At 47.5% G+C, this 26900-nt stretch overlaps 1 protein-coding gene across 4 annotated transcripts; it reads right to left on the bottom strand.

Annotated features, from left to right (window-relative positions):
• Window positions 1-1220: 1220 nt before the first annotated feature.
• ECHDC2 (enoyl-CoA hydratase domain containing 2) lies at window positions 1221-24921 on the bottom strand. Of its 4 annotated transcripts, none has more exons than XM_081087116.1 (10): window positions 24513-24921; window positions 14972-15039; window positions 14810-14897; window positions 11645-11731; window positions 10745-10837; window positions 9318-9374; window positions 8892-9079; window positions 4099-4149; window positions 2691-2738; window positions 1221-1842 (listed from the first exon to the last, which is right to left on the bottom strand). In XM_081087116.1, the coding sequence occupies exons 1-10, from the start codon at window positions 24643-24645 to the stop codon at window positions 1765-1767; spliced, it is 891 nt and encodes a 296-aa protein (XP_080943242.1). In that variant the 5' UTR covers window positions 24646-24921; the 3' UTR covers window positions 1221-1764. The 4 variants fall into 4 exon arrangements, with proteins under 4 accessions (XP_080943242.1, XP_080943239.1, XP_080943240.1 ...); XM_081087113.1 differs by having other exon boundaries at window positions 14972-15225; window positions 24513-24807; XM_081087114.1 differs by lacking the exon at window positions 24513-24921 and adding an exon at window positions 15690-15819.
• Between the last annotated feature and the right edge of the window lie 1979 nt (window positions 24922-26900).

Below are 26900 nucleotides of genomic sequence, written 5' to 3'. Positions count from 1 at the left end.
GCCGGGTGACAAGAAACACACGGGCTTTTTTGACAACCAGCCTTTATCACAGTATAAATTGTCAGAAGCTTTTGATCATGCCCTTGCAAGCCCCCTCTGTAGAATGGAGTATGGAGTCCTTTCTTGCCTTGTTACTGACAGCTAACAAACCATATTTTGTCATTCATGTGTTTTAAGTTTTTCAAAGAACAAAAATAAATTCCTTTTTTATTAGCATATTTTAGGACTACAATTTGATTCTCTTTGACCACACTGTTAACTGGAAGGATATGTGCCATCTTTTGGAATGAAATGAGACTTATTCTAAACGACATCCCAAACTATTGCTCACCAGTGTCGCACTGGGGAAGGGGAATTTGTAGCTTCCTACTGTCCTGAAACTGCCCTGTATTTTCTCTCATTCACTCTTGTGCATGATTTCAAAAATCTGTCTTAGTTTCCTGACCCGGGTTTTGGGACTTTGGAACATTCTTTTACCAGATAATGTGAGGATGTGGTGGGACACTGTGCCTGTGGAGGCCCAGTTCTACCCTTGGCTCCTCTCCAACTTTTGTCTCCCCATGATGCACACCATCATCTGGGGTTTTAGCTTCCCCATTCAACAGATGAGAAAAAGGAAGTTCAGAAAGGTGGTTACTTTCCCAACTAGTTAGCAGCTTGAGAGGTTGGGGCTGATTCTAAGGCCGGGGCTGTTCTGTGTTACTCTCCCTTTCAGGAAATGAGCACAGCCGTGGAGTACATTTGTATTTAGCAGCAAATTAACAACATTATTGCTATGTGTCCATGCCCATGACTTAGAGACTCTAGGCCTAGGCTCAGGAGTTCAGGCAAAGCTTAGCTCTGTTAAAGAATGACCGTGGGCCCTGGTGTGGGAGGAGCCTTCTCTTCCCCGCCTTAGTGCAGCAAGAGGCTCCTGAGACCAGTGTGCGTACATGCATTTCAGCCCCCCGTTGTTCCTCCGTGTGCCCTCCTCTTGTTCACCTTTGTTCATGCTGTTCCCCTCAGCCTTCCTCTTCTTTGCATCAAATGTCCACTAATTCTTCCGGCTTCAACTCCAGTGTTACCTACCTATTTCCTGACCCCCCCATTCTCTCCGTCAGTTAATCGCTTTCTTCTCGATGCTCCTGAAGTCTATTTAGTGCAAGTACAGAGTGGCCTGCCACCCTGCAGTTTAAAAAAGGTCTTCACAACAATGATTTCCATTGGTTCTTGCAACACTGTACATTAATAACTCACATTTATTGACCAGGAGGCGTTTTATTTATTTAAACCCTCACAGCAATTCCATTTTACAGATGAGGAAGCTAAGGCACACAGTGACTAACGTAGAGAGCTGGAATCTGCAGTCTGATCCCAGGCACCTGATCCTCTACCAGGGTTTCCTGATGATCTCTCTTGTATAGTTGGCAACTGGGGGGTTCTTAGTACTTCTTGCCTTCTCTGGTGAGCACCTGCTCACTGAGAGGCAGAGATCAGGCCTGAGAGCCAACAATTACAAAGGCAAGAGGAGGATCTATTTTAATCCTTAGTTTATCATTCGAGTAGGGAAAAACAGGCATTCTCCAAAGCAAACTGTGCCCCAGTGATTACAGACACAGGGAGGGGAATAATGATGATAGCGGTAGGTGGCAAAGTCAGCACCTTAGTACCAGGCACCACATCAGCCATTTTATATCCATTGTTGTCCTTGTGAGAAAACTAAAGCCCGGAGATGGGGAATGAGGGCAGTCATGCTGCAGATTTCCCTTTGAGGTTATATGGGAGTCACTCCCCCACAAATCTAGGGGGTCGTTTCTCCCTGAAGGCTGCCATGCCCTCTAGCCGGTCCTGGGTAGGGATGTTCTGAAACAACAACAGAATATTAGTTTGTTGGGGTGCAGAGCTAGAGGCCAGTAAGGACTTGCTCAAGTTTGTCCAGCCCATGACAAGGCAGGGTCCAAGTCTTTCTATTGTCTGTGGACTCGGGTATCGGGCCATGCAAAGGTATGGGCTTCATGGCTCCTTAGTTTCCTGAAGAAGGCAGGCTGCGCCTTCAGAATCTGGCCTGTCATTGGCCTCTACTTGACCCAGTTTACGTGCCTCCAAACAACTGAGAGTCTCCTGCAGCAGTCTGATAGGAGACTTCACAGTAAGAAATTGGCTTTGAATCCTGGGTGTAGCTCCTTCACACCAGGCCCTGCAAGTTCCAGGACCCCCTGTGTAGGAGGACTTTCGATATCTGTTGACCTTGAGGTTAGTACTTTTTGACTCACCCAGGAGTCAGGTCTAAATAGATCAGCCCTAGATTTATCACACACACCACCCCCCACTCCGGTCAAACACACACAGCCTACAGGCTGTAATAAGCAAGGCCTTGACATCCCACTCTAACCTGACCTCTCAGTGGCCACTGGTACAGAGACAGTGGAAGCTATTCTTCCTCTCAAGGACATCTGTGTTCTGTGATTCTCTAGGTGGGGACAGAATGTACCACCACCAGATAGCTGAGGAAACAGTCCCAGAGAGAAGCAGTGTGGTTCCTCTGGGATCAGCCCGGGCTGATTGGGAGGAGCAAGTGGCATTGAGAGAGACCCTTTGGGTTGGGAGGAACCTGCTAAATTGGTCATGGATTGCACATGAGCCCCCCCCCCCCCCACTGTGGCCCAGGCTCTGCTTACAAGCATGCATGGACTTTGGCAGTGACCACGTACCTGGGCATAGCACATCCCTTCAATGGCCATCCCTGATGCAATGTCCACCTGCAAGAAAGAAACCTGAATAAGCCTGACCTTGCCCACCTCCATCTACACTGACAGCTAGCCCACCCTACTGCCTACACTATTCTGTCGGTTCATGGCTTCCTCCAGCAAAGAATTACTGAGTCTTACTGTATGCCAGTCACGCACAGAGATGATTATGATGGGGATTCCCTGGAGAGAGAACACCATAACTGACAAAACCATGCTGGGATAATAGGGGCTGTGAGCACAGGGGGAGGGTTGCACAGCCTGTAGCGCTGCGGAGGTTGTGCATGAACTGCGCCTTCCCAGACAGTGTTCTCTCCTCATGGGCTGCCTCACCATGCCTCCTGTCATCCCCGTTAGTGAACTACAGGCTTTCATTGCCCTTAGGAGTAAGGTCCTGGGCCTTCATGATGTGGCCCCTAGCAACTCTGCAGCCTCTGCTGCTCAGTGCTACTATTAGCTGCTTCACAAGCACTCTTCTAGGAGAAGTATTGCGTGTACGTAATCTTAACAAAGGTTATTATCCCTATTCTGCAGTTGATAAACCTGAAGTATAGAAACGTGAAGGAATTCCTCTAAAATCACAGCAGTATGTGGAAAAGCAGGTCTTTGAACCCAAACAGCCCAGCACCAGGACCCATGCCCCTAACTTCCATGATTTGTTCTCACTCACCCCTTACTCCCATTCAGTCCAGTTGCTTGTTTACACAAACCTGTGATTTTGCTCATATTTTTTGCCTTTTCTGGAATTCTCGTCCTTTCTAAGGCCCAACTCTAGAAAATATCCTCTAACTCAGCACTACCCAATGGGACAGTGCTGCTTTAACCTCTCCACGGTATCTCTCTGCTTGGTACCCTTTTATTAGTGATCTGAGTCTGTATCTAACCCCCTCCCCACCTTTGGGGCAGTGGCCATATTTGACTTATCTGTGTCCCAGTTTTCGGCTCAGCTCTAGATTCAGTGTGTGATGTACAATCAAGTAAGTTGAGGTGGGATGGATTAGCTGCACCCAAGACTCCACCCTGAGCCCTCTCCTTGAGGCCACATCACTGACCATCAGCACAAACCCAAGAACATGGACTGGGACCCACACAGACCTGGTTCTTATTCCTGGCTCTGTGACCTGGATGAGTCATTTACCCTCTCTGAACCTCAGTTTCCTTCTCTCCAAGGGAGAAAATGAGGATAAAATGAATCTGGAATGTCACCTGGTCAAACGTTACATGCTGTAGATGGGTAAACTAAGGCACCCATGGCATTGGATGTTACAAGAATCCAGTCCCTGGGTTCTTTCCAGCTGTGCTGTCAGAGTGCCGTGAAAGCACCGCCTCCCAGCCACCCCACTGACCGCAGTCCCGACCAGAGCCCTCTCACCTCCATTCCTCGGTCAATGGCTACTTTGCCCAGCCGCACAGCAATGGGGGCCTAGAGAAAAGAAAAGGCTTGGTTGAGGAGGGGATCAATGCTGACAGGGGAGTTGAAATAAAGGCATATAGCTCCATGGTTGGGGGAGAGTTGTGGACAGGGAGGCGGAGTTCTAGCTTTCTGCCAAGTGTTATGTTCCGCTAATGTGAGCACCTGCTGGCCCTCAGTTGATGTTTCTTTTCTTTTATAAAGGAAACCTGACTGATTCCTGCCCTGCCCAATCCTGGCCCTATGGGGTTCTTGTCATTTCATTCATTCCTATGAATACAACCATTGACAAAGTGCTTTCCCGCCCACAGACTTGTCCAATGGTGCTACCCACCCTGCCAGGATGGTGCCATCTTTAACTGAGGCTCAGGGAGGTGAAGCAGTTGTCCAGTGAATCAGAGGTGGAGCTTGGATAGAGTTCCCACTCACCTCTCCCACTGCTGCTCCCTTCCTCTACCCCTCTCAGCTCAGCAAATGCAAGCCTCCACTGCAAGCAAGCGTCGCCTCAGCAGAGTTAAAGCATGGTCAGGATTAGGAACTTGGGCTTTGAGGTCTGACCCGCCAGGGTTGAAATCCCAAGGGGGCATTTTGCACAGCCTCTGAGAAGCAAGAGCATCAAAGCTGCCATCTTTGCTTCTCTGGTCTTGCTTCCAATTAACTTGTGCCACAACAGGCCCGGCACTGCACTCCCAGCCCCACTTCCAGGCAAAGGATGCACTTACTGCCTGTAGTATTCGTAGTATTTGAAGTTTTTATAAGTAAGACTTCATCAGAAAAAAGAATGACTGTTTTAAAGTCTGATAGCATAGAAGCCATAATTGAAAAAGCTAGTTACATAAAAATGAAGTTGGGAAAATCACCACAAATAAAAGGCAACAGTAAAAAACTGGGAAAATGTATTTGTGATACTTAAGACAGATGAATTTTCTTGATTTATAAAAAGCTAGTATTTTTTCAACAAATTCATAAGGATATGAAAAGGTAGTTCACAGAAAAATATAAACACAGGGTGCTCCCAGATTTACTCCTAGTTAAGAAAATGCGAATCAAAACAGTGAGGTGCCCCTTTAACCTTAGACTAGGTAAGTAGTAAATTGTTGGTATTGCCCACTATTGCCAGGATTACGAAGCAAGTATTTGCATATATTATTGATAGAGTAAATTGATACAATGCTTTGGGGAAGGCAATTTGGCAAGAACTGGCAAATATAGATGCACATGCTCTTTTAAAAAAAAAAAATATATATATATATATATATATATATTTTTTTTTTTTCAGAGAGTAAGGGAGAGAGAGAAACATCAATGATGAGAATCACTGATCAGCTGCCTCCTGCATACCTACTACTGGGGATTGCGCCCACAACCCAGACATGTGCCCTGATTGGGAATCTAACCATGACCTCCTGGTTCATAGGTCAATGCTCAACCACTGAGACAAACCAGATAGGCGATGCACATACTCTTTGATGTTGCAACTCCATGTAGAATCTACCCTGCAAATGTACAACTACAAGTACACTAAGATGTACAAAGTTCTTCACTCCAGCTGTTTTGCAGTAGCAAAAAGATGTAAGCCACATAAATGTTCATCATTAGAGTACTGGTTAAATAATAGCACATCCAGACCATGAATGAAAAAGTGCAGTTGTTTAAAAGAATGAGGTCAATAAATATACAGAGGTGGGCAAAAGTAGGTTGGTAATAATAAATAATTCAACAATTAAAAAATAGTAATACAGTGCCTGGCTGGTGTGGCTCAGTGGTTGAGCATTGATCTATGAACCAGGAAGTCATGGTTCGATTTCCAGTCAGGGCACATGCTGGGTTGTAGGCTTGATCCCCAGTGTGGGATGTGCAGGAGGCAGGTGATCAGTGATTCTCATCAATGATGTTTCTATCTCTCTCCCTTCTTCTCTGAAATCAATAAAAATACATTTAAAAATAATACAAGAATAAACTTTTGCGTACTCACAACTGCAACCTACTTTTGACCACCCTTGTATATACTCATATATAAACTAGAGGTCCCGTGCATGAAAATTCATGCACTGGAGAGGGGATTCCTCAGCCTGGCCTGCCCCCTCTCACAGTCCGGGAGCCCTCAGGGGCAGGAGGCAACCCTGCAATCAGGTGAAGGTGATGCCCCATCCCACCTCTGCTGTTGCCACTGCCGGCAGCACAAGCCTCGGCCAGCCCTGGTTACCTGAGCCTCGGGTGGCCCTGGGCAGCTGGGCAGCTGCCATCTGAGGTTTGCCTGCACCTTGGGGCAGCTGGGAGGCTGAGGGGACTAAGGTCTCCGTAGGCAGGCACATGGAGCGGCCGGGCGCCCCAGCAGGAATGAGGGGACTGGGTGCCGCCATCTTGTGGCTGTGGGCGGGGCAGTCAGTTAGCATATTCCCTCTTTCGTAGATGGGATAACTCAGTTCTTTTTAGAATGGTTTAGGGGACGAGGAACATACCTTTAGAGGCTAATCCGATTCTAAGAGACATTTTAAAAACATGAATTTAAATGTGCATCATAAAGAATTCAAACAGTATGGAAGAGTATGAAACAAAAAGTGAAGTCTCCTTTCTCCTGGCCCTTCCCCCCAAAGGCATGCTGCGCCAACACCTTTTACACAAATGGGATAATAAGAAACATACTAGTATGCACCTTGTTTTTTTTAACCTGATTTCCTGGAGGTTCCCATTTCAGCATATGTATGTGTATGTATTAGCAGACATATTTATGTTTCTAAGTATATAGACATAAATGTGAGGATTATTAGAAATCTAATAATTTGAACGTTATTTGTAAATGAGAACAGTGAGTCACACTGTGGTGCAGTATGTTCAAGTAGAAAACATAGCCAAATCCATATTTAAAGCAAAATGTGTATTTACTATTTAGGGGGGAAATCTGAGTATTAAGTTGTAGGCCTTCCATTCATTAAAAGTCTTTTGGGCCCTAACCTCTGGAACCATTTGACTGCCTCGTCTTAGTGGTTTGTCCACCAGAGGGTAGCCATGTACCACACCTGGCAGTCACCCCATCCAGGAATTGGCTGGAAGTTGAAGATTTACTTTTTTTAGGTTGCATCAGACATTCCAGCATTGGGATTAGTGATTATAGTTTTGGTATGCTGGTGTTTTGGAATGCAAAGCTACTTTCAAGTACTGAAATACTAGTACTTACATTAGTTTAATACCATTATTTTAGAATACTAAAAGATCTGAAATCAGAATCATCTCTAAATCAAGCTCAAAGACCCAGTTACATAGTTTATGCAAAAAGACAACCCTTCAGTCTACCAGTCTTGCTAGGTAGGCCCCTCTGTGAAGGTACAGCCAGCTGCGAGCTTGAGTCACATAGAGTTTTGTTTAGATCAGATACTTGCTGATCTAAGTATAATAGAAATCTGATAGCATTAAAATTGGTAGAGTAGCACCATCAGACACTCCATTTATATATGATGAAACTAAAAAAAGAAAAGACAAAACATGCGTTCTTTTAAATCAAACTCACTATCAGTTTTTTAAAGTTATAATCCCTGCCCTCAAGAAAGGTCTCAAAGTTATAAAAAGAAGGTAGGATTAAATAGGAGATAGAGAAATATTTTTTCCAAAATAAATACTTAGCCCAGCCAGCATGGCTCAGTGGTTGAGCATCAACCTATGAACCAGAAGGTCATGGGTTCGATTCCCAGTCAGGGTACATGCTCAGGTTGCGGGCTCGATCCCCAGTGAGGGACTTGCTGGAGGCAACCAATCAATTATTCTCTCTCATCATTGATGTTTCTATCTCTTCCTCTCCAAAATAAATTTCTCTGAAAAAAAAATATTAAAAAAACAAAAATAAATACTTAATTTTCATGATTAATTCAAATAGTTTCATCTGTAAATACTAAAATGATGAATGGAAAACATTTTTATAGACTTTTTGTTTTGTAACATGTTTGCAGATTTTTATATTTGAAATGCATTAGTTTTACAGTTTTAGAAGTTTTTGTACATATTGTGTACTCTTTAGAATAAAATGCTAGTTTTTACATCGTATGCAGTTTTTATATTATGCAAAATAAATACCAAAATACCAGTATTGTCTCTCTGGTATGGTATTACAGTCACTTTTTGTGACCTTGATGAGCAAGTCACTTAACCTTTCTGGGTCTGTTACACTTACAGATACAATGAGGATAATCAACCCAGCTGGATTGTTCTAATGAAAGGACCTAAGATAGTGTCTGATGGATGGGAGATGCTCCATGTGGGCTTAGTCAGTATTTATTATAAATTAGTCAAACAGCTCCATTTCAGCTGTGTTCATAGCTTTATGGAAATTTGGGGCCTACCTCTGGGTCCTGTCAGAGTCATGAGAAGCCAGTAGAGGCTCTCAGGTTCTTGGAGACCCCATCAGTCAGATCCAGGGTGTCCTGCTGAAGGCTTTGGCCTGGCAGAAACTACCTGTGGCTAGAGGCTGATTTAGTGGACAGCACAAGAACAGAACATTCCCATCATCTCAGAAAGTTCTCTTGGACGGTGCTGTTCTGAAGATGTTCAAGCCCATTTGAGTCCCTCAGAATTCAATTTTCATTTTAACACTTGACTTAATTTTGTTTACTGGATGGCTAAATGGATGCAAAATTCAAAGAGGGTTAATTTTATGAGTCTGGGTAAATGGATCTTATTGGCCCTGTGGGACGCCGTGGCCTCCCCACACGTGTGTCCCCCATGGCACAGACCCTCCCTCCTGTGCGGGGCTGCCAGCACACCTGGGGCAGGATCTCCTGGGCCAGTTCTCGTGCCCGGTGGTAGGCAGCGTTGCCCTCCTCATTCTGGGCCACAGCGTGATTCACCAGCCCGAGGGCCTGGGCCTGTGTCCCACTCAGTCGTCGGCCTGTGAAGATGAGCTCCTTCGCCAGGGCCACCCCCAGGCACCGAGGCAGCCTCTGGGTCCCTCCTGCCAAATGGAATGGGGATGGTAAGTCAGCAAGGGAAGTGGGAGCCCAGAGAAGGCCCAGGCTGGGCGTCAGCCAAGACTTCTTCTCAGAAGCAGATTCTGAGTTAGGCTAGAAGGACAGAGCCTAGTAAACGGGGTGTGTGGGGGGGGCGGAGGGGGGGGTGGGGGGGAGCAGGGAAGTACTCCGGATGGAGGAATTGGGCAGGTAGAGGAGGATGGGTGCTGTGGGTGATGTTACCTGCTCCTGGGAGGAGCCCTCGGGTGGTCTCGATCAGCCCCATGACAGCTGAGGAAGCTGCATAAACAGAGTGAAGTCCCCACCCTCTCAAGTGCCAGTCCTTGGGGAGAAGTGATACCTACCTCTGGGCTCTGCTCACCCCTTCAGCCAACCACTTCCATCAAGCTCTGGCCACAGCCAGACCTCTCCAGGCTCTGCCTTTGGAAGAGCCCTGGCCTGGAGGTCAGGTCCTCATCCTACTGCTCCCACTGAGGTCGAGGGTGGGGGCTGTGCGTCCCCAGGCAAGTCTCACCCTTTCTGAGCCTCATAGGTGGCAAAAGATGATTACCATGCTCCTGCCTGCTTCAAAGAGCTGCCAAGGATCAAATGAGGAACAAGGAAGGGGTTCCTGGAAGGTGCCCACTACCTATTTGTGGGTTAATGGGTTCTCTGTCTCATAGACCCGTAGCTACTGTCTGGCCTAGAGTGTGAATGCCTCCGGCTCCCACCAGTTATTCCTCCCAGCTTTTCATTAGCCTGAAATTCCCTGTGTTCAGTCCACATCCTTCTTCTGAGTTCTGCTTCCTCCGAGAAGCTCTTGAATGAACCACCCACAGGCTTCTCTCCCAAATTCCCTCTGGCCATCTGAGCCAGGCAGGAGGGAACAGCTACCTCTTCTGCCTATGGGCGGTTTTACACTCACCCTCCTATTGCCCAAACCCTACAGGTTAGTTGCCTTAAACATCAACAAGGTGAGAAGCAGAGTTGGGGCTATGACCTGACCAGGTATTTTGATGCCTTTTTGTTGATGTGCATCGTGTAGATATAAGCTACTTCTATGGCTGGAGTTGCACATTTTCAAATGTTCCCGGGTGGCAGGAGAAAGCATTAAGGGAAGACGGAGCGCCATGATGGCACAGACTTTTCTGCCTCCCAGAAGGGTGCACCTACCCAAGGCAGAAAGGTTAAAATGTAACCAGGTGTGCCCTTCACCTCCTCCCTCCACTCTTCAAGGCTCAGTTGCTCTGAACAATGAACCAGAGGGCAGTGTTCCTGCCCAGGCATGTTTGTGTTTAGCTGGGCTGGTGACAGACTGCCCCTGCCTCACCTTTGTTCAAAACATGCTAAGTAAAGCTTCTTGGACAGAACTGGAAGGTTGAACACCTAGTCTTGTCCTGCTCTGCCTTCCCTCTCTGTGCTCTCCTTCCTGTCCTGCCAGCAGTTGCTCTGATTGGCAGGAGCACTCTGGTGCTGAGGGTGACTGGGTCTACAGCGGTCAGGGGCTGGGCCAGGAGCGGAACCAGCTTCCCCTTTGTGGCCTCCCCTTTGCCTTTAGATCTGCTGGTAGGAAAGCCAAGAGCAGTGGCTGACTTCACAGAATGCCCAGACTTACCCTGTTTCACTCACCCTCTCCTCCCCATTGTACCCGACCTCCCCCTGCCCAGTACCTGCCACGCGAAGGTCACAGGCCAGGGCAAGTTCCAGGCCTCCACCCAAGGCGTACCCATCCATCGCTGCAATGGTGGGTGCAGGGAAGGCTGCTGTGGAGACGAAGAAGGGCTCTGGTTGAGAGGGTTTGCAGGACCAGGACAGGGACTCGAGGTTAGAGAGGGCCTCGTTGGTCTCAGATTTGGGGCCTCAGTCAGGTTATTGTAGAAGTTGGATTTTCCAATAGGGAAATTTGTGGGACCAGCTTAGGAACCAGAGTGGGGAGATGGGCTGGATGATCTCTGCTCAGGCCCCCTCCCCTGCTGGCCACTCTGGGACTCCCCTTTCTGCTTTCCCTTCTTGTTCTGTGTGTGGCAAGCCCTGTGCTGGGTGCTGGGAACACAGAATTGAGTCAGACATGGGAAGACAGACCCAGGCAATCTGTACTCTGTTAAAGAAAGCTTGGAGGATGGGTCAGGGAGGAGGAGGAGGAGGAGGTATTGGTGGTATTAAAGGATGAGTAAGAAGTTCAGGTGGCCAAGGAGGGATATTCCAGACAAAGGAACAACCATGTCAAAGCCTACAAGCATGCTTGGTGAAACATGGCTCCTCTGGAATAGCGAGGCGTGAAGCCTGATGCCATGGGGTGGGTGGTGGGTGGTGGGGGTCAAAAGCAGCAGGGCACAAAGGCTGAGCCCGTGTGAAGGAACTGCCCTCTAAACCCTCTTGTCACCCTCCTCCTCGTACAATTCCTTGTGCCCATCCTCCCTGGGAGAGTCATTTGTCTTTCCATAGAGCTTACAATAGAAACTGTCCTCTCTTTAGAATAGAGGGTGGTGGTGGGGTGAGTGTATGTGTGTGTGGGGGGGGGGGGGCAGGGATCAGCAGGGCCCTCCTCCACCCCATTTCTGGACCCTCACCAATCTCATTCATTAGGCCTCGGAGCCTCTGGACAAAGACCCCCACTTCTGCCTCACTCATCTGCTCCCGCTCCTTCAGGTCCGCACCTGCAAATAGGGGTTGGTGACAGTCCTTGGGAAGTAACCGTTACGGAGCCCTGGGCTGTTAAAGATCCAGCAAAGGAGACTCGAGGAGAAGCAGCCAGAGAGGAAGGAGAAACCTGAGGAAGCACTGGTCAGGGAATCCAGGGAGGAACAGGGAGTGGGTCATAAAGGAGAGGTGCCACAGCAGAAAGAACAATTGGACTTCAAAACAAAAAACTTTAATGTCAAAAGACACTGTGAAGGAGTGAAGAGACAGCCTACAGAATGGAAGAAAATATTGGCAAACCACCTCTCTGATAAAAGATTAATATCTAGGACATATAAAGACCTCCTATAACTCAATAACAAAACCCCCCACAAAGGACAAAGATTTCAATAGACTTCTCTCCAAAGAAGATACACAGATGGCCAATAAACACATGAAAAGATGCTTAACGTCATTAATCATTAGGGAAATGCAGACCCAAACCACAATGAGCACATTCCATACCCATTAGGACGGCTGTTATAAACAACAGAAAACAAGTGTGGATGTGGAGAACCTTGATGCATTGCTGGCGGGATTATAAAATGTTGCAGCTGCTGTGTAAATCATTTTGGTGGTCTCTCAAAAAAGTTAAATGTAAAATTACTATGATCCAGTAATTCCACTCCTATGGATATACTCCAAATAATGGAAAGCAAGGACTCAAACAGACACTTGCATACCAGTGTTCAAAACAGCCAAAAGGTGTACACAATCCTGTGTCCACCAAAGGACCTATATATATAAAAGCCTAAGCGACCAAACGACCGGTCAACTGGCCACTGTGATGCGCACTGACCACCAGGTGGCAGATGCTCAACGCAGGAGCTGCCCCATGGTGGTCAGTGCGCTCCCACAGAGGGAGTGCCACTCAGCTAACCAACAGGCACCAGACGCAGGGCTTATAGCTGGCCGCCGCAGCCGGGAGACCGCAGCAGAGTGGTAGCAGTGGCAGTGGTGGCAGGTGCAGCAGGGTGGGGTAAGCAGGAGTGGTAAGCAGGAGTGGCAGGTGGTGTTGGTCTGCAGGTTTTGGCCTGATCCCTGCAGACTACGCCGAGGGACCCCACCGGTGCACAAATCCGTGCACTGGGCCTCTAGTGGGTTAATAAAATGTGTGAATATACATGGAATATTCAACCATAAAAAGGAATGATCTGATTCATGCTGCAACGTGGATGAACCTTGAGGACATTATTCTAAGTAAAATAAGCCAGACACAGAAGGACAAATGTGTGATTCCAGTTGTATGAGGTCACTAGAAGTCAGCAGGTTCTTTTGTCACAGAAACTTATCACCTAAACCCAGAGGTTTGACAACACTCATGTTCTGTCCCTTTTGGCAAATTCATAGTAGACCAGAGGTTACCAGGGCTCTGGGAAAGTGAGAATGGGGAGGGATTGCTTAATGGGGACTGAGTTTTTTTGTGCTCATGAGAAGTTTCTGGAAATGAACAGTGGTGATAGTTGCACAACCTTGTAAATATACTTAGTGCCACTGAATTTTAACACTTAAAACAGTTTAAAGGTAAATTTTGTGCCATGTATGTATTTGCCACAATTTTAAAATTATATAAAATAAAAAATTTATTGATTCCCACCCCCCAGTTTTATTGTAAAATAACTGACATGCATCACTATATAACTGGTTATTTTTTAAAAGGAGGGAGGGGTCAGTGGGGTCCAGGGAGGCTGAGGGGTCAGGTAAGATGAGAGAACTGAGAAGCGAATGTAGGATACAGTGGCATGGAGATGGGCAAGGACGTCGATGAGAATAGTGATGCTGGTGAGGTCATCAAAGGCCAGATGGTAGGAGGCTGAGGTGGGAGTAGAGGGTGAAGATGGTCTCTTCAAGTACCAAGTCAGATCGGGGAGAGCCTTTGGATGTCTTTGACTACTTCCAGCCTCTCTATGACAGGTGGGGAAACTGAGGCCCAGGGAGTGGCAGGGACTAGCCAAGGATTCCAGAGCAAGCTGGGGTCAGACCCAGACAGCTGGTAGCCTGTCTATTTCCCTGTGCTAATCTGGGATAGTGAGGAGTGCTGCTAACAGGGACATGAAGTGACCTTAGTAGAGGTCAGACAGAGATGGAGATAAAGGAAGAGGACAGGGTAGGGTGAGGACCTTTGCCAGGGCTGCCAGGTCAGGGAGACCTTTTTCTATATACTTGTCCTGCCAGGGCAGGCTCCACACTGGGCACCAAGATCCCAACAGCTCAGATGAAGGGACTGAGCTATATCCCCTTGAAAACCTGAAAACCATATTTCTCCCATCCTCTCTCCCCACAACCACTTCCCGCCTCCCCAGTGACCCCCGTGACCCCTCTCCCGCCATCCCAGCACTGGTTCTAAGCTCCGCGCAGCTCTCATTGACTTGCTTCTTGTGGGCCGGGGATGTGGTATTCCTATGAAACAGAAGTTCGTGGTGCTTGCCTGTGAGGACCAAAGGGTGCAGGGATAAGTGGAAAGCTTTGGTGGCCGGGTCTGGGCAGAGGGGCACAGAGTCCCATCTTGGCCACTGACTTGTGAACGTCTTTGATTCGGGTTCTTCGTTTCCTCAGTGAAGGGTGAGAACACAGCATGGTGCGGCCAGAAGACTACGGACTTGGGGGTCAGAAAGGCTGAGTTCAAACTGAATTCTCTTCTACCTCTTTTTTTTTTTTTTTTTAATATATTTTTATTGATTTTTTACAGAGAGGAAGGGAGAGAGATAGAGTCAGAAACATCGATGAGAGAGAAACATGGATCAGCTGCCTCCTGCACACCCCCCACTGGGGATGTGCCCGCAACCCAGGTACATGCCCTTGACCGGAATCGAACCTGGGACCTTTCAGTCCGCGGGCCGACGCTCTATCCACTGAGCCAAACCGGTTTTGGCTCTTCTACCTCTTCCTAGCTACGTAACCCCAGGCGAGGAATTTTACCGCCGGGTCTTGAGTTCACATCTGTAAAGTGCGAGTCATGAGTCCTATGCGAGAGATGACTTACGGTCCCCACCCCATCCCCTGCAGGCTGGGGGAGCCCCGCTGAGCCCCAGGGTGGGGAAAGGGAGGACACCCACCTGCACAGAACACACCCTTCACTCCACTTCTGAAGAGCAGGACGCGCACGTGCCGGTCGTCCCGCAGCCGGGCCAGGGCTCCCAGCAGCTGCAGAGGAGACCCCGTCAGATACCGCCCAGCCCAGCCCAGCCCCACCCACCCTGGTGTCGGCCATTTCTCACCTCGCTCACAAAGACGTGTCCCAGGGCATTCCGGGCATGCGGTCTGTTCATCAGAATCTCAGTGATGCCTGCAGGGGGCCGGGCAACCTTGGGTGAGGCCTCTGGCCTGCCCACTCCTGGCTGGGCCTGGGCAGCCTCTACCTTTGAGCAGCACTGTGATGGGAGTCAACATGCCCAGGCTTTGTTTTCCTGACTATAAAACAGAGTAGCACTTGTCCTTTCTGCTTCACAAAAGGAGTAGAAGGGCGTGAGAGCTGCGGAGAACATGGGGAGAGGGACAGTGACCACTGCAGTGGTTCCTGCCTGCCTCTGCCATTCTCTCTCTCTCTCTCTCTCTCTCTCTCTCTCAGACTTGGTTGTGTGGCTTTTTTTCCTTTTCCTTTTTTTAGAGCAGTTTTAGGTTCACAGTCAAATTGAGCAGAAAGTACAGAGATTTCCCTTATATCCCAGCCTCCCACACATGCACAGCCTCCCCCATACCAACATTCCACACCGGAGTGGTACATCTGTTACAGCAGACGAACCTACACTGACGTGTCACCCAACGTCCACAGTGGACGTTACGGTTCACGCTTGGTGTTGTGCGTCTGCTGGCTTTTGGCCAACGTGTAACACCGTTCATCCGCTTTGTGGCCCCGCGTTCTCCTGGCCTCCTTCCTCTCAGATGACACTCTGCGCTTCTCTAGGTTTTCTTCTACCCAATTTTTAAAGTTCTTACCTCATTTGCTAAACACCTGTCTATGATAAACAAGTCCTGGGTTTGCGGTATTGGAAAGCTGCTAAGAAAGTAGATCTTAAGCATTCTCAGAACAAGGTGTGCTGGTGGATCTTAACTAGACTTATTGTGATGCTTCTTTCACAATGCAACAGAGACTGAGTCATTTGGTTGTACACCTGAAACTAACATAAGTCAATTACACCTCAATTTTTAAAAAGCCCAACTCTTAAGAAGGTAAATCGAGCTCTGGCCGGTTTGGCTCAGTGGATAAAGCGTTGGCCTGCAGACTGAGAGGTCCTGGGTTCGATTCCGGCCAAGGGCATGTATGTTGGTTGCAGGCACATAGGGGATGTGCGGGACGCAGCTGATCGATGTTTCTCTCTCATCGATGTTTCTAGCTCTCTGTCCCTCTCCCTTCCCTTCTGTGGAAAATCAATAAAATAGTAGAAAAAAAAAGAAGGTAAATCGACAAGATATACAAATGACCAATAAGCACATGGAAAGATGTTTAATTGTATTAGTATCAAATAAATGAGTTGGTTTTTTTTTGTTTTTTGTTTTTTTTTTTAAAGCATACTAAGATTTGACTCTACACCCAGTACAATGGCTAAAACGAAAAAATCTGAAAATAAAACCAGTGTTGCCCTGGTTGGTGTGGTTCAATGGTTAGAGCGTCATCCAGCACACCGAGAGGTCTTGAGTTTGAGTCCCAGTCAGGGTTGCAGGTTAGGGCCCCAGCCCTAGTTGGGGTGTGTGCAGGAGGCAACCAATCGATGTCTCTCTCTCTCTCTCTCGCATCGTTTCTCTCTCTCTCTCTCTCTCTCTCTCTCTCTCTCTCTCTCCCTTCCTCCCTCCCTTCCACTTTGGGAAAAATATCGTTGGATGAAGGTTAACAAAACAAACAGGCAAACCACCAAGTGCTGGCGATGAAAAAAGAAACTGTACTATCTATTGAACAATTGTAAGATAAGAAATTGTGTGAGTTATAAGTTATGTAATAGTCCCTGCCCACAAGGTGCTTATAACCTAATACAAGTAAATAAAAATACGAGGTCTTGAGTAAGGTAAGTGCATACAATACATCTTAGAGATTACAGGTGGCAGTTCACAGGTGGAAGCGTTTGAGCAAGGTGAGAATAAGTAAAAACGTTCATTTGAGGACTGAGGTATGGTGGGAAAAATACTATAGGTAATGGACTACCCAATTTTTTAAAGTCCGAGTTCCTGAGAGCTCAATCCAGGACCTCTTTATTCAGTCATTTGTACAATTAAATAATGCATCTAACATGTGTCGGCTTCTGTACTAGACACGGATTCCAGAGACCAGGCAGGCCCAGGCCCTGTTCTCTCAGAACCTGCAGTCTGACAGAGAAGACAGACATTCAGTGATGTAATTACTGTCTGTGATGAGAACACAGAATAAAAAGGACAAGGAGGTAGGAGGAATAGGGTGGGCCATGGGGAACCGTAGTGTAGAAGGTCAACAATGACCTCCTGGTGGAGGAACGGACCTTTTGGCTGAGAGGTGAGGGGTGACTAGGGGAGCAAGGCAGGCAAAAGTCTGTGTGTGTGTGTGTGTGTGTGTGTGTGTGTGTGTTTATGTTGGTGGGGAGAGAAGCCATTCTTTTTGGCTGGGCCCGAGAATTAAACTGACATAAAACAGATTAAGAGGAGAGAGCATGCACATTTATACAAGTTGTACACGATATGGGAGCCCCTATAAGGAAATGAGCCCCCCAGAAATGGTGGAACCTACATGCTTTCATAGCAGGTTGAACAAAGAGACAGTTGTGGAAAGGTAGCTAAACTAGTGAGGAGGCTAAAGGAAAATAAGAATTTCGTTTTTTAATAAAATGTGTTTGTGCAGAGTTCTCTTGGCTTTGCTTCTCTGTTGAAGAATGTTTCTTTTCTCCTAGTCCAGGGAGGACAGCTTTCCCGGGGGAGTATTTATCTCTTGTCTTCAGGAAGAAAAGGGGAAATCCAAATGCCTTTTGTGCATCTGCTGGGTTTTTTTGTTTGTTTGGTTTTTTTTTCAAGTGCCTTTAGCACAAAGTAATCCTTATGACAAAGGCATATTTTGGGGTAACATATTCTGCCACCTTTCAGTGTCTTTGGGAACCGGAGGAGTAAAGGGAGAGCAGCGTAAGGAGGTAGGAGAATCCGGAGGAGCTGGGCTTGCTCATCTTCCCTTCTTCTGCACCTCCCATGTGCTTGCCTCTTCTATCCCCTGGGCTGCCCTGCACACCTGGCCCCCCAGAGCTCTCCTCTGAGTTCCCAGCCTAAACATCCAACTGCCCACTTGACCTCTCAACCAAAATGGTCAATCTTCTCCTGTTCCCTTGGTGAGTAACTGATTGCACTATGAACCCAGAAGCCCACCCTGTTGCCCCCCTTTCCCTCACCCATGAAAACTCAGTCTCCAAGGCCTGCCAATTCAACCTCTTAAACAGATCCTAGATCTTTAAGCGCATAGCCCACATCGCAGCCCCTAACCTGCTATGGGCGTTTTACTCTATTACGTGGATCACCCAACTGGCCCTCTGGCCCTCCGTCTTGCTCCCTGTCTTGCTCATTTGGTTCACAGTCATCTTTCTAATCCAAATCTGACCATGGCCTTCCCCTCCCTTTTCATCAAAATAAAGTCCAAACTTTACACAGAGGAAGGGAGAGAGATAGAGAGTTAGAAACATCGATGAGAGAGAAACATCGATCAGCCGCCTCCTGCACACCTCCTACTAGGGATGTGCCTGCAACCCAGGTACATGCCCTTGACTGGAATCGAACCCGGGACCTTTCAGTCCACAGGCCGATGCTCTATCCACTGAGCCAAACCGGTTTCGGCAAGTCCAAACTTTAATACCACCCCCAGAGTCCCCCAATCTGGCCCTTGCACCCCACTCCCACTTTGGCCTCAACTCCCCCACCCCACCCCCGAATCTGGGGCAGCTGTGGGGCAGAGACACCATTGTGGGCAGGGGCTGTTTTCCCTTTGCTAAAATGTCCGGGATAGACTAGAGGAGTGTTTACCAACCCTTTGGAATTCAAAGGCCCTTTATTTATTTTTTTGTTTTCTGGGGTCCTCAGCTTTGTCTGTAGAACAAGCAGTATTTAGTAAGATGGCATTCTCAGTGCGAGTTGGTTTGAGACATAGAGAAGGGCCCAAGAAAGTTTCAGAGCTCTCAAGAGACAGGGTGTCCAGCCTGAAGTTAGAAAATTGTAGTCTAGGACAGAGACCTGTGACACTCAGGCTAGTGAACTTCCTTAGCCGCCTCAGAAATTTCCAAAGAGCCCTAACCGGTTTGGCTCAGTGGATAGAGCGGCGGCCTGCGGAATAAAGGGTCCCAGGTTCGATTCCGGTCGAGGGCATGTACCTTGGTTGCAGGCACATCCCCAGTGGGGGGTGTGCAGGAGGCAGCTGATCGATGTTTCTCTTTCATCGATGTTTCTGACTCTATCCCTCTCCCTTCCTCTCTGTAAAAAAATCAATAAAATATATTAAAAAAAAAAAAAAAAGAAATTTCCAAAGAGCTCACTGAGCCCAGCAAGGAGCCCAGCAAGGTCTGGAGGTTCCAGACAGAGGAAATCAGATGTCCCCACAGTTCTCTCCAGCTCTGGTGCTTCAGAAGAGAAACTGGTGGAAACAGAGAAACCCTATCAGAGGGGTTGAGGAAAACGGTCTAGGTCAGTGATGGCGAACCTATGACGTGTGTCAGAGGTGACACGTGAACTCATTTTTTTGGTTGATTTTTCTTTGTTAAATAGCATTTAAATATATAAAATAAATATCAAAAATATAAGTCTTTGTTTTAGTATGGTTGCAAATATCAAAAAAATTCTATATGTGACACAGCACCAAAGTTAAAGTTTTTCAAAATGCTGACATGCCGAGCTCAAAAGATTCGCCATCACTGGTCTAGGTCCAAGGTCTTGTGGCTGACAGACCCTAGAGTGCCCCTTTGTTCACAGCCCCTGTGAATTGCTTCTAACCAACGGAATACAGCTAAGGTTACCAAAAGTTACTTTCAAGAGTAGAGTCAATTATATGGCAACAGTGATGAGATGTTACTTTCATGGTTAGGTTACGCTGTAGGTAAGCCTGTTTTGCTAGTGCACACTAGGAAAACAGTGGACCTATGGAGAGGGTCAGATACCAAGGAAGTGTGGGAAGCCTCTGAGAGCTGAGATGGGCCCCCTGGACAACAGTCAGCAAGAAAACAGGACGTCAGTCCTATACACATAGCAAGTGAGTTCTGTCAACAAGGTGAGGAGCTTGAAAGCGGATCTCTCCCAAGTCAAGCCTATGATGAGACCATAACCCTGTCTAACGCCTGGACAGCAGCCTGGAAGACCCCAAGGCAGAGAACCCAGCTAATTTGTGCCTGGACTTCTGACCTACAGAAATTATGAAATGATAAATGTGTTATTATCAGCAACAGTGTTTGGTGGCAATTTGTTCTGTGGCAATAGAAAACTAATATAGTAATGATGTGCTGGGATTGACAGAAATTTTCTCTCCTTTCGCTTTCCTGTTCTGTCATTCCTTTCTCTCTGGCTGACTCTCTCCCATTTTTTCATCTTTTTCTCTGCTTTTCATCTTTATATTCCTCTCTCAAAACACTAGCTGCCAAATCTTATTGTGCTTCACTTGAGCCATAGCTCAGTCTTTCACCAGTTCCATGGCCTTGGGCACATTATGTTACCCACCTGGCCTTCAATTTCCTCATCTGTAAATAGAAATAATAAAAAAGGTTGTTATGAGATATGCCGAAGGAATTTCTTCTCTGATAATGCTCCTAGGGCAATGGAAACTAAAGAGAAAATAAACAAATGGGACTACATCAAAATAAAAAGCTTTTGTACAGCAAAGGAAACCATCAACAAAACAAGAAGACCCACTACATGGGAGAACATATTTGCCAATGATACCACCGATAAGGGTTTAATTTCCAACATTTACAGGGATCTCATGAAACTTAACAAAAGGAAGATAAACAATCCAATAAAAAAATGGGCAACGGACCTAGATAGACACTTTTCGAAAGAGGACATACAGAAGGCCGAAAGACATATGAAAACCTGCTCAAAGTCACTAATTATACGAGAGATGCAAATCAAAACGACAATGCGTTATCATCTCACACCTGTCAGAATGGCTATCATCAACAAATCAACAAACAACAAGTGTTGGAGAGGATGTGGAGAAAAAGGAACTCTTCTGCACTGCTGGTGGGAATGCAGACTGGTGCAGCCACTGTGGAGAACAGTATGGAGCTACCTCAAAAAACTAAAAATGGAACTCCCATTTGACCCAGTGATCCCACTACTAGGAATATATCCCAAGAAGCCAGAAAAGCCAATCAGAAAGGATATATACACCCCTATGTTCATAGCAGCACAATTCACCATAGCTAAGATTTGGAAACAGCCTAAGTGCCCATCAGCAGATGAATGGATTAGAAAACTGTGGTACATATACACAATGGAATACTATGCTGCGGTAAAAAAAAAAAAAAAAAAAGGAACTCTTGCCTTTTGCAACAGCATGGATGGAACTGGAGAGCATTATGCTAAGTGAAATAAGCCAGTCAGAGAAAGATAAATACCACATGATCTCACTCATTTGTGCATTATAGGGAACAACATAGACTGATGAAAAGGGACAGACCCAAAGACTGAGAAACAGCGATCAGGCTATCAATCCCCAGAAGGAAAGTAGGGGAGGGCAGGGGTAAGGGGAAGAGATCAACCGAAGGACTTGTATACATGTATATAAGCCAAACCAATGGACATGGACAACACGGGGATGGGAGCATGAGTGGGCGGGGCGGGGGGGGGGAGGGAGAGGTTGGGGGTTAATGGGGGGGATGAGGACACATTTGTAATACCTTAACTAATAATAATAATAAAAAAAAGGTTGTTATGAGGATTAAAAGAAATAATACACATAAATGGTTAGCACAGTTTGTGAGAAGAAGACAGATGCATGGAGAAACAGAGAGGACTCTGCCAGGGCCCCTGCCTTCTGTTTGAGCCCTGATCCTAGGAACCCTGCTGTTTCTGGGCGCCAGCAGTAGAGATGGGTCTGCACTGCACTCTCCTTACTCACCAAACCCACCATGCCACTGGCTGATGACTTCCTTGGCAGTTGACGTAGGATCACTTTTGTCTGGATGGTTTGGATCACAGGCTTGTTGATATGGGTAGGAGTCAACCGAAACCACTGGAGGTAGTATAGAGACCAATTGGCTTAACAACTCCTAATTATATAGAAGGGGAAACTGAAGCCCAGGAAGGAAGAGAATTTGCTGAAGTGAACAGCTGGACCCAGCTAGCAGTCCTACGTTCAACGGGCTAACAACCTATGAGGGAGACAAGTCCAGATACATGGAAAATAAAGGGATATTGAGGGGTGGTAATTCCAAAAGTATTTACATAGGCAGAGAGGAAAGGAGAGGACTCAAATCAGGGGCATAGCTAGAATAAAACACAGAGGTGGGACAGCTTAAAATGAACCCATGGGGTAGAAGAGGTAAAATGGAAAGGTCAGGTGTAGTGGAGAACCATGAACATCCTGCTAAGTAAGGAGCTGGAACAGAGCCATAAAGAAGAGTGCAGAGTGGTCAACAAGCCAATCCTGTTTTCAAGGACAATGGGTGTGACAATACTCTTATGCCATTGGTCCAAATGAAGGCAAAGCCTGTGGCTTCTAACATGAACACTGAATGGCCCCAAGTCATTTTGGGGGGTCGGGGGGAGGAGAGGGGTGTTTCTCCTGTGTGGGAGTCTCTTCCTCAAGCTTCTTCACTGCTTCTCCTTATGCCTGTGCCTCAGTGACCTTCTAAATGGTAGGAGCAGCCTGGCCAGCGTGGCTCAGTGGTTGAGCATTGACCTATGAACCAGAAGGTCATGGCTCAATTCCTGGTTAGGGCACAAGCCCAGGTTGTGGGCTCGATCCCCCAGTATGGGGCGTGCAGGAGGCAGTCGATCAATGATTCTTTCTCATTATTGATGTTTCTATCTCTCTCTCCCACTCGCTTTGTCTCTGAAATCAATTAAAAATATATTTAAATAAAAAATAAATGGTGGGGCAGAGGCTTAATATGCTGATCCTTGTTATCTGTGGATAACAATTCTGCTATTTGCAAGGTCTGTGATCCCTGATAATACTTTTTACTGATCTACTAGTCTGTGTTTTGTACAGAAGAGGCAGTGATGACCTAATAGTTGAGAACACAGGTTTTGAAATCACACCTGATTCAAATTGCTTAATTTCCCTGGGCAGCTGCTTTTGTTTATTTTTAATTTTAAAAAATTATTTATTTTTAAATATATTTTTATTGATTTCAGAGAGGGAGAGGGAGAGAGGTATAGAAACATCAATGATGAGAAAGAATCATTAATCAGCTGCCTCCTGCATGCCCCCTACTAGAGATATATTAGGGATAGAGCCTGCAACCCAGGCATGTGCCCTGACTGGGAATGGAACTGTGACCTCCTGGTTCATAGGTCGACGCTCAACCACTGAGCCACATTGGCCAGGCAGTTTATTGATTTTGAGAGAGAGACGTTTATTTGTTGTTCCACTTATTTATGCATTCATTGGTTGTTTCTTGTATGTACCCTGGTCGGGGGTGGAACTTTAACCAACTGAGCTACCTGGCCAGGGTGTGCCTCTGTTTCTTAATGGCAAAGAAAAACATCTAGGCAAGCATTGTTGCCAGTTGGGCATGAGAAAAGCATGAGAGCAAGGGGTATTCTCTAAGACTCAGCAACCCTGACATGCCATCAAAAGTGGGGGATGGCCCTAACCAGTTTGGCTCAGTGGATAGAGCGTCAGCCTGCGGACTCAAGGGTCCCAGGTTCGATTCCGGCCAAGGGCATGTACCTTGGTTGCGGGCACATCCCCAGTGGGGAGTGTGCAGGAGGCAGCTGATTGATGTTTCTCTCTCATCGATGTTTCTAACTCTCTATCCCTCTCCCTTCCTCTCTGTAAAAAATCAATAAATATATTAAAAAAAAAAAAGTGGGGGATGCACACGAGGGAATAGTGTGCCACCGCAGAGAGCAAGGAACTAGATTAATACAGCAAAGCAGCTCTTCAAACCTTAGTAAGGGGTGGGGGAGGAAATAAGCGATGTAGTCTCCAATGCCATCTGTGTAAATTAAAATTCTGACACAGTCAGGATTGGAGAGAAAGATAAGAGAACAGCCTTGACCCGAGAGTAAGCCTGAGGGGTGTAGGTAACAATAACAGCAAAACAAAATGCGCAATCGAAGGTGTTTCCAGCCAGTGACCAGCGAGCTTTCCCTGTCCTTAGGCAGGGAGGAGACGTGCGCTCCTCTGCCCTCTCCCTCCGCCCTCCATCTCGGCCTCGCACGGTCACCGGATTGGCTCCGCGGCCTCGGCCCCCTTGGGACCTTGCCAGTGTCCTTGGCCCTGGGGCACGATCACGCCTGTTAAAGCTGCGGGGGTGGGTGCTGGTGCCAAGTCCTACCCCCGAGCATTCCTCTTCCCTTCCTCGCAGCCCAGCAGCCCAGGCTCATCGGGGACTAAGGACCGATACTGACCTAGAGTCCCATTCCACGTCGTGTCGGGGAGGCCAGTAAGGTGGTCACCTATTTTGGGGCAACCTCGACTAGGATGCAGGGGATGGGTACACATCCTGACATACATTAGACGACCCTATTGTCTCAGTCTCCCCGTGCCCAGTGGACGCGCCGGCCATCGCCTGGGCCGGGCGGAGCGCCAGGCGCCCCCCTCCTGAGCTCTGCCCCGGCTCGCCCCAGCCGCCTCCTGGGTGCTCTCGGGGAGTGAGCGCTCACCTTGGTCGGGACCCTCCAGAGTGCGCACTTGGATCTCCGGGTCCCGGGCGGCTCCAGCGGAGGCGCAGCTGCGGGCCAGAAGGGGCCTCCAGGGGCGCGCTAGGCGCAGGGCGCTGGCCAGGACGCGCTGCATGTGGGCGCAGCTGCGAGGCGCCCTCGGCTCCCCCTCCACCTGCCCTTCCGCCCAAGGCTCGCAGGTCGGCCGCGAGGCCTCGCCAACTGCGCCACCCGGGGGCCGCGGGCCGCGCGCTCCTCGCCTCCTCGCCTCCGGTGGGGGGCAGCCTAGCTCCGCCGCGGGATTCGGGGCAAGGCTATCAGCGTTTCTTTTCTTTTCTTTTCTTTTCTTTTCTTTTCTTTTCTTTTCTTTTCTTTTCTTTTCTTTTCTTTTCTTTTCTTTTCTTTTCTTTTCTTTTCTTTCTTTTCTTTTTTCTTTCTCTTCTCTTCTTTTTTTTATTTTTTTTCTTTTCTTTTCTTCTCTCTTTCTTCTTCTTCTTTTTTTTTTTTTTTTTTTTTTTTTTTTTTACCAATAAACAAGGATTTATTTGGAAATTTCCAAATCTGACAGAAGTGGCACTTTCCAAGCCCTAGGCCCACCCTTCTTATCAAGCTCCAAATGGCAATGAGTTCCCCCTCCGCCCCCCTCCACCAAGCACACACACCCATGCCTCAGGCCAAGCCAGAGAACTTGAGTGTCCCCTTCCTCTAGTCTAGGAGGCTTTATAGCCCTGGGCCCAAGAGCTGGAGGGGCAGCCCTCTGGCATCCCAGGAGATGATGGCAGCCAGAGCCACTTGCATAGATTGAGAAAAGAAAATAAGGGAGGAGGTACCAAACAGGGCTCCCTGAAAAACCCCAACTTGTCCCCTGTACAAAAAAGTGGCTCCCACATAGAAGAACCTGCTCCCCAAATAGTGCAAATACCCAAAGAAAAGGGACAAGCCAGTAGCAAGGCTGGGATGGTCGGAATGGCGAAGAACTTTGGTTTAGAAAGGGTAGGAAGCGTGTGAGCTGAGTCTCTCTTCCTTGCCCAGCTCCCCAGAGCCAGCTAGGGCACTTGCCCCAAGGGGGAGTCTGTAAACAAGCAAAGCCAATGGCCTTTGGTTCTGAACCTTCTCCCTTACAATGGCAAAGCCAGGCCCCTAGTAGTCCTACGTGGGCCTGCCTGCAGGGAGCAGAGGCATTTATTGTGAACCCAATTAAAGCTAACGCATAAAGTAAGTAATAAGGCTTTGGGGACCAAGCAACAAGGAATCCTATCGCTACATTTATGAAACTAACGCTGGGAAGCTGAGGGTAACAGGACAAACCCTCACCCTGCTCCTTATCCGATGTGTCTGCAGCCTCAGATGGTGGTCCCTTCCAGGCTGCGAAGGGGATGATGCCTGGGCTGGGAAGAAAGGAAGGGATCCCTGAGCAGTTAGGTCAGGCAAATTCCCAGCACCTGTTCCAGTTCCTGCCTTCGCTGCTGCACCTTGTCAAAGATATGCCTCCCCACTGCTTCCTGGGCCCAGGGCTGGTGGTAGAAAGCAGCTCCTTTCTCCTCCTCAGGATTCCCGATCACATCAGTGATGATCTTGAGGTCTCGGTGTTGGGAACGGAGCCATTCCTGGATGAAGTCCTGGGGGTTAGTGCTAAAGCTGAGCATGAAATCCCTCTGGGTCTTCAGCTGGTTGATGGACTCGATGGTCTCATGGATCTTTCTTAATTTAAGCGTCCGTGTTTTAATCTGCAAAGCAGAGGTAATAATAGTGACCATGGGAAAAGAGAAAGGCAGATGCCAGTTGAAGTACCGACAACAGATTTAAAACATGCTATTGCAAATAGGGAACGTGCTATTGCAAAAGGGAAATGTCCAGTCTGAACTGAACTCATTCGGGCCCGGGAGCGGTAGTTCACCTCAGCCATTGAACAGCAAGCTTTTCAACCCGGTACCAGCCATTTGGGTTTAGGTTCCAGGATAGGAAGGAATGTGGTCTTGAGCCTGGTCTGAGACTGAGAGCAGGGATTGGCCAGAAACCGACCGGTCTCACAAAAGCCTAAGATGTTTGGATTGTTGGAACTGTTCTGTATCCTGTTAATGGGAGTAGTTTAGAAGGGTCAGTGCATGTGTTGCAACTCATGGGACCTTACACCAATAAAGGGTAGAGGTGTGGGGGTGGGGGGGGGGTGGGATTACACGACAGGTATGTCTAAAACAAAGGAAAAACCAAAGTTCAGTGACTAGCTTTGTGACCTTTTTAATCTCTGTGAAGCTCATTCTCATGTGTTGTTTTGTTAGGGTTAAAGGAGGTGACAGAAACAAAGGCTTTAGCCCCTAAATATATTTTATCCTTTTTATTTGCTGATTCTGAATTGCAAATCTGTCTACTCACAAAAACTGTAACCCCAAA

Source organism: Myotis nattereri (assembly GCF_964212035.1).
Source record: "Myotis nattereri genome assembly, chromosome: 3".
NCBI classification, from domain to species: Eukaryota; Metazoa; Chordata; class Mammalia; order Chiroptera; family Vespertilionidae; genus Myotis; species Myotis nattereri.
This window is presented reverse-complemented; position numbering and strand designations above follow the sequence as displayed.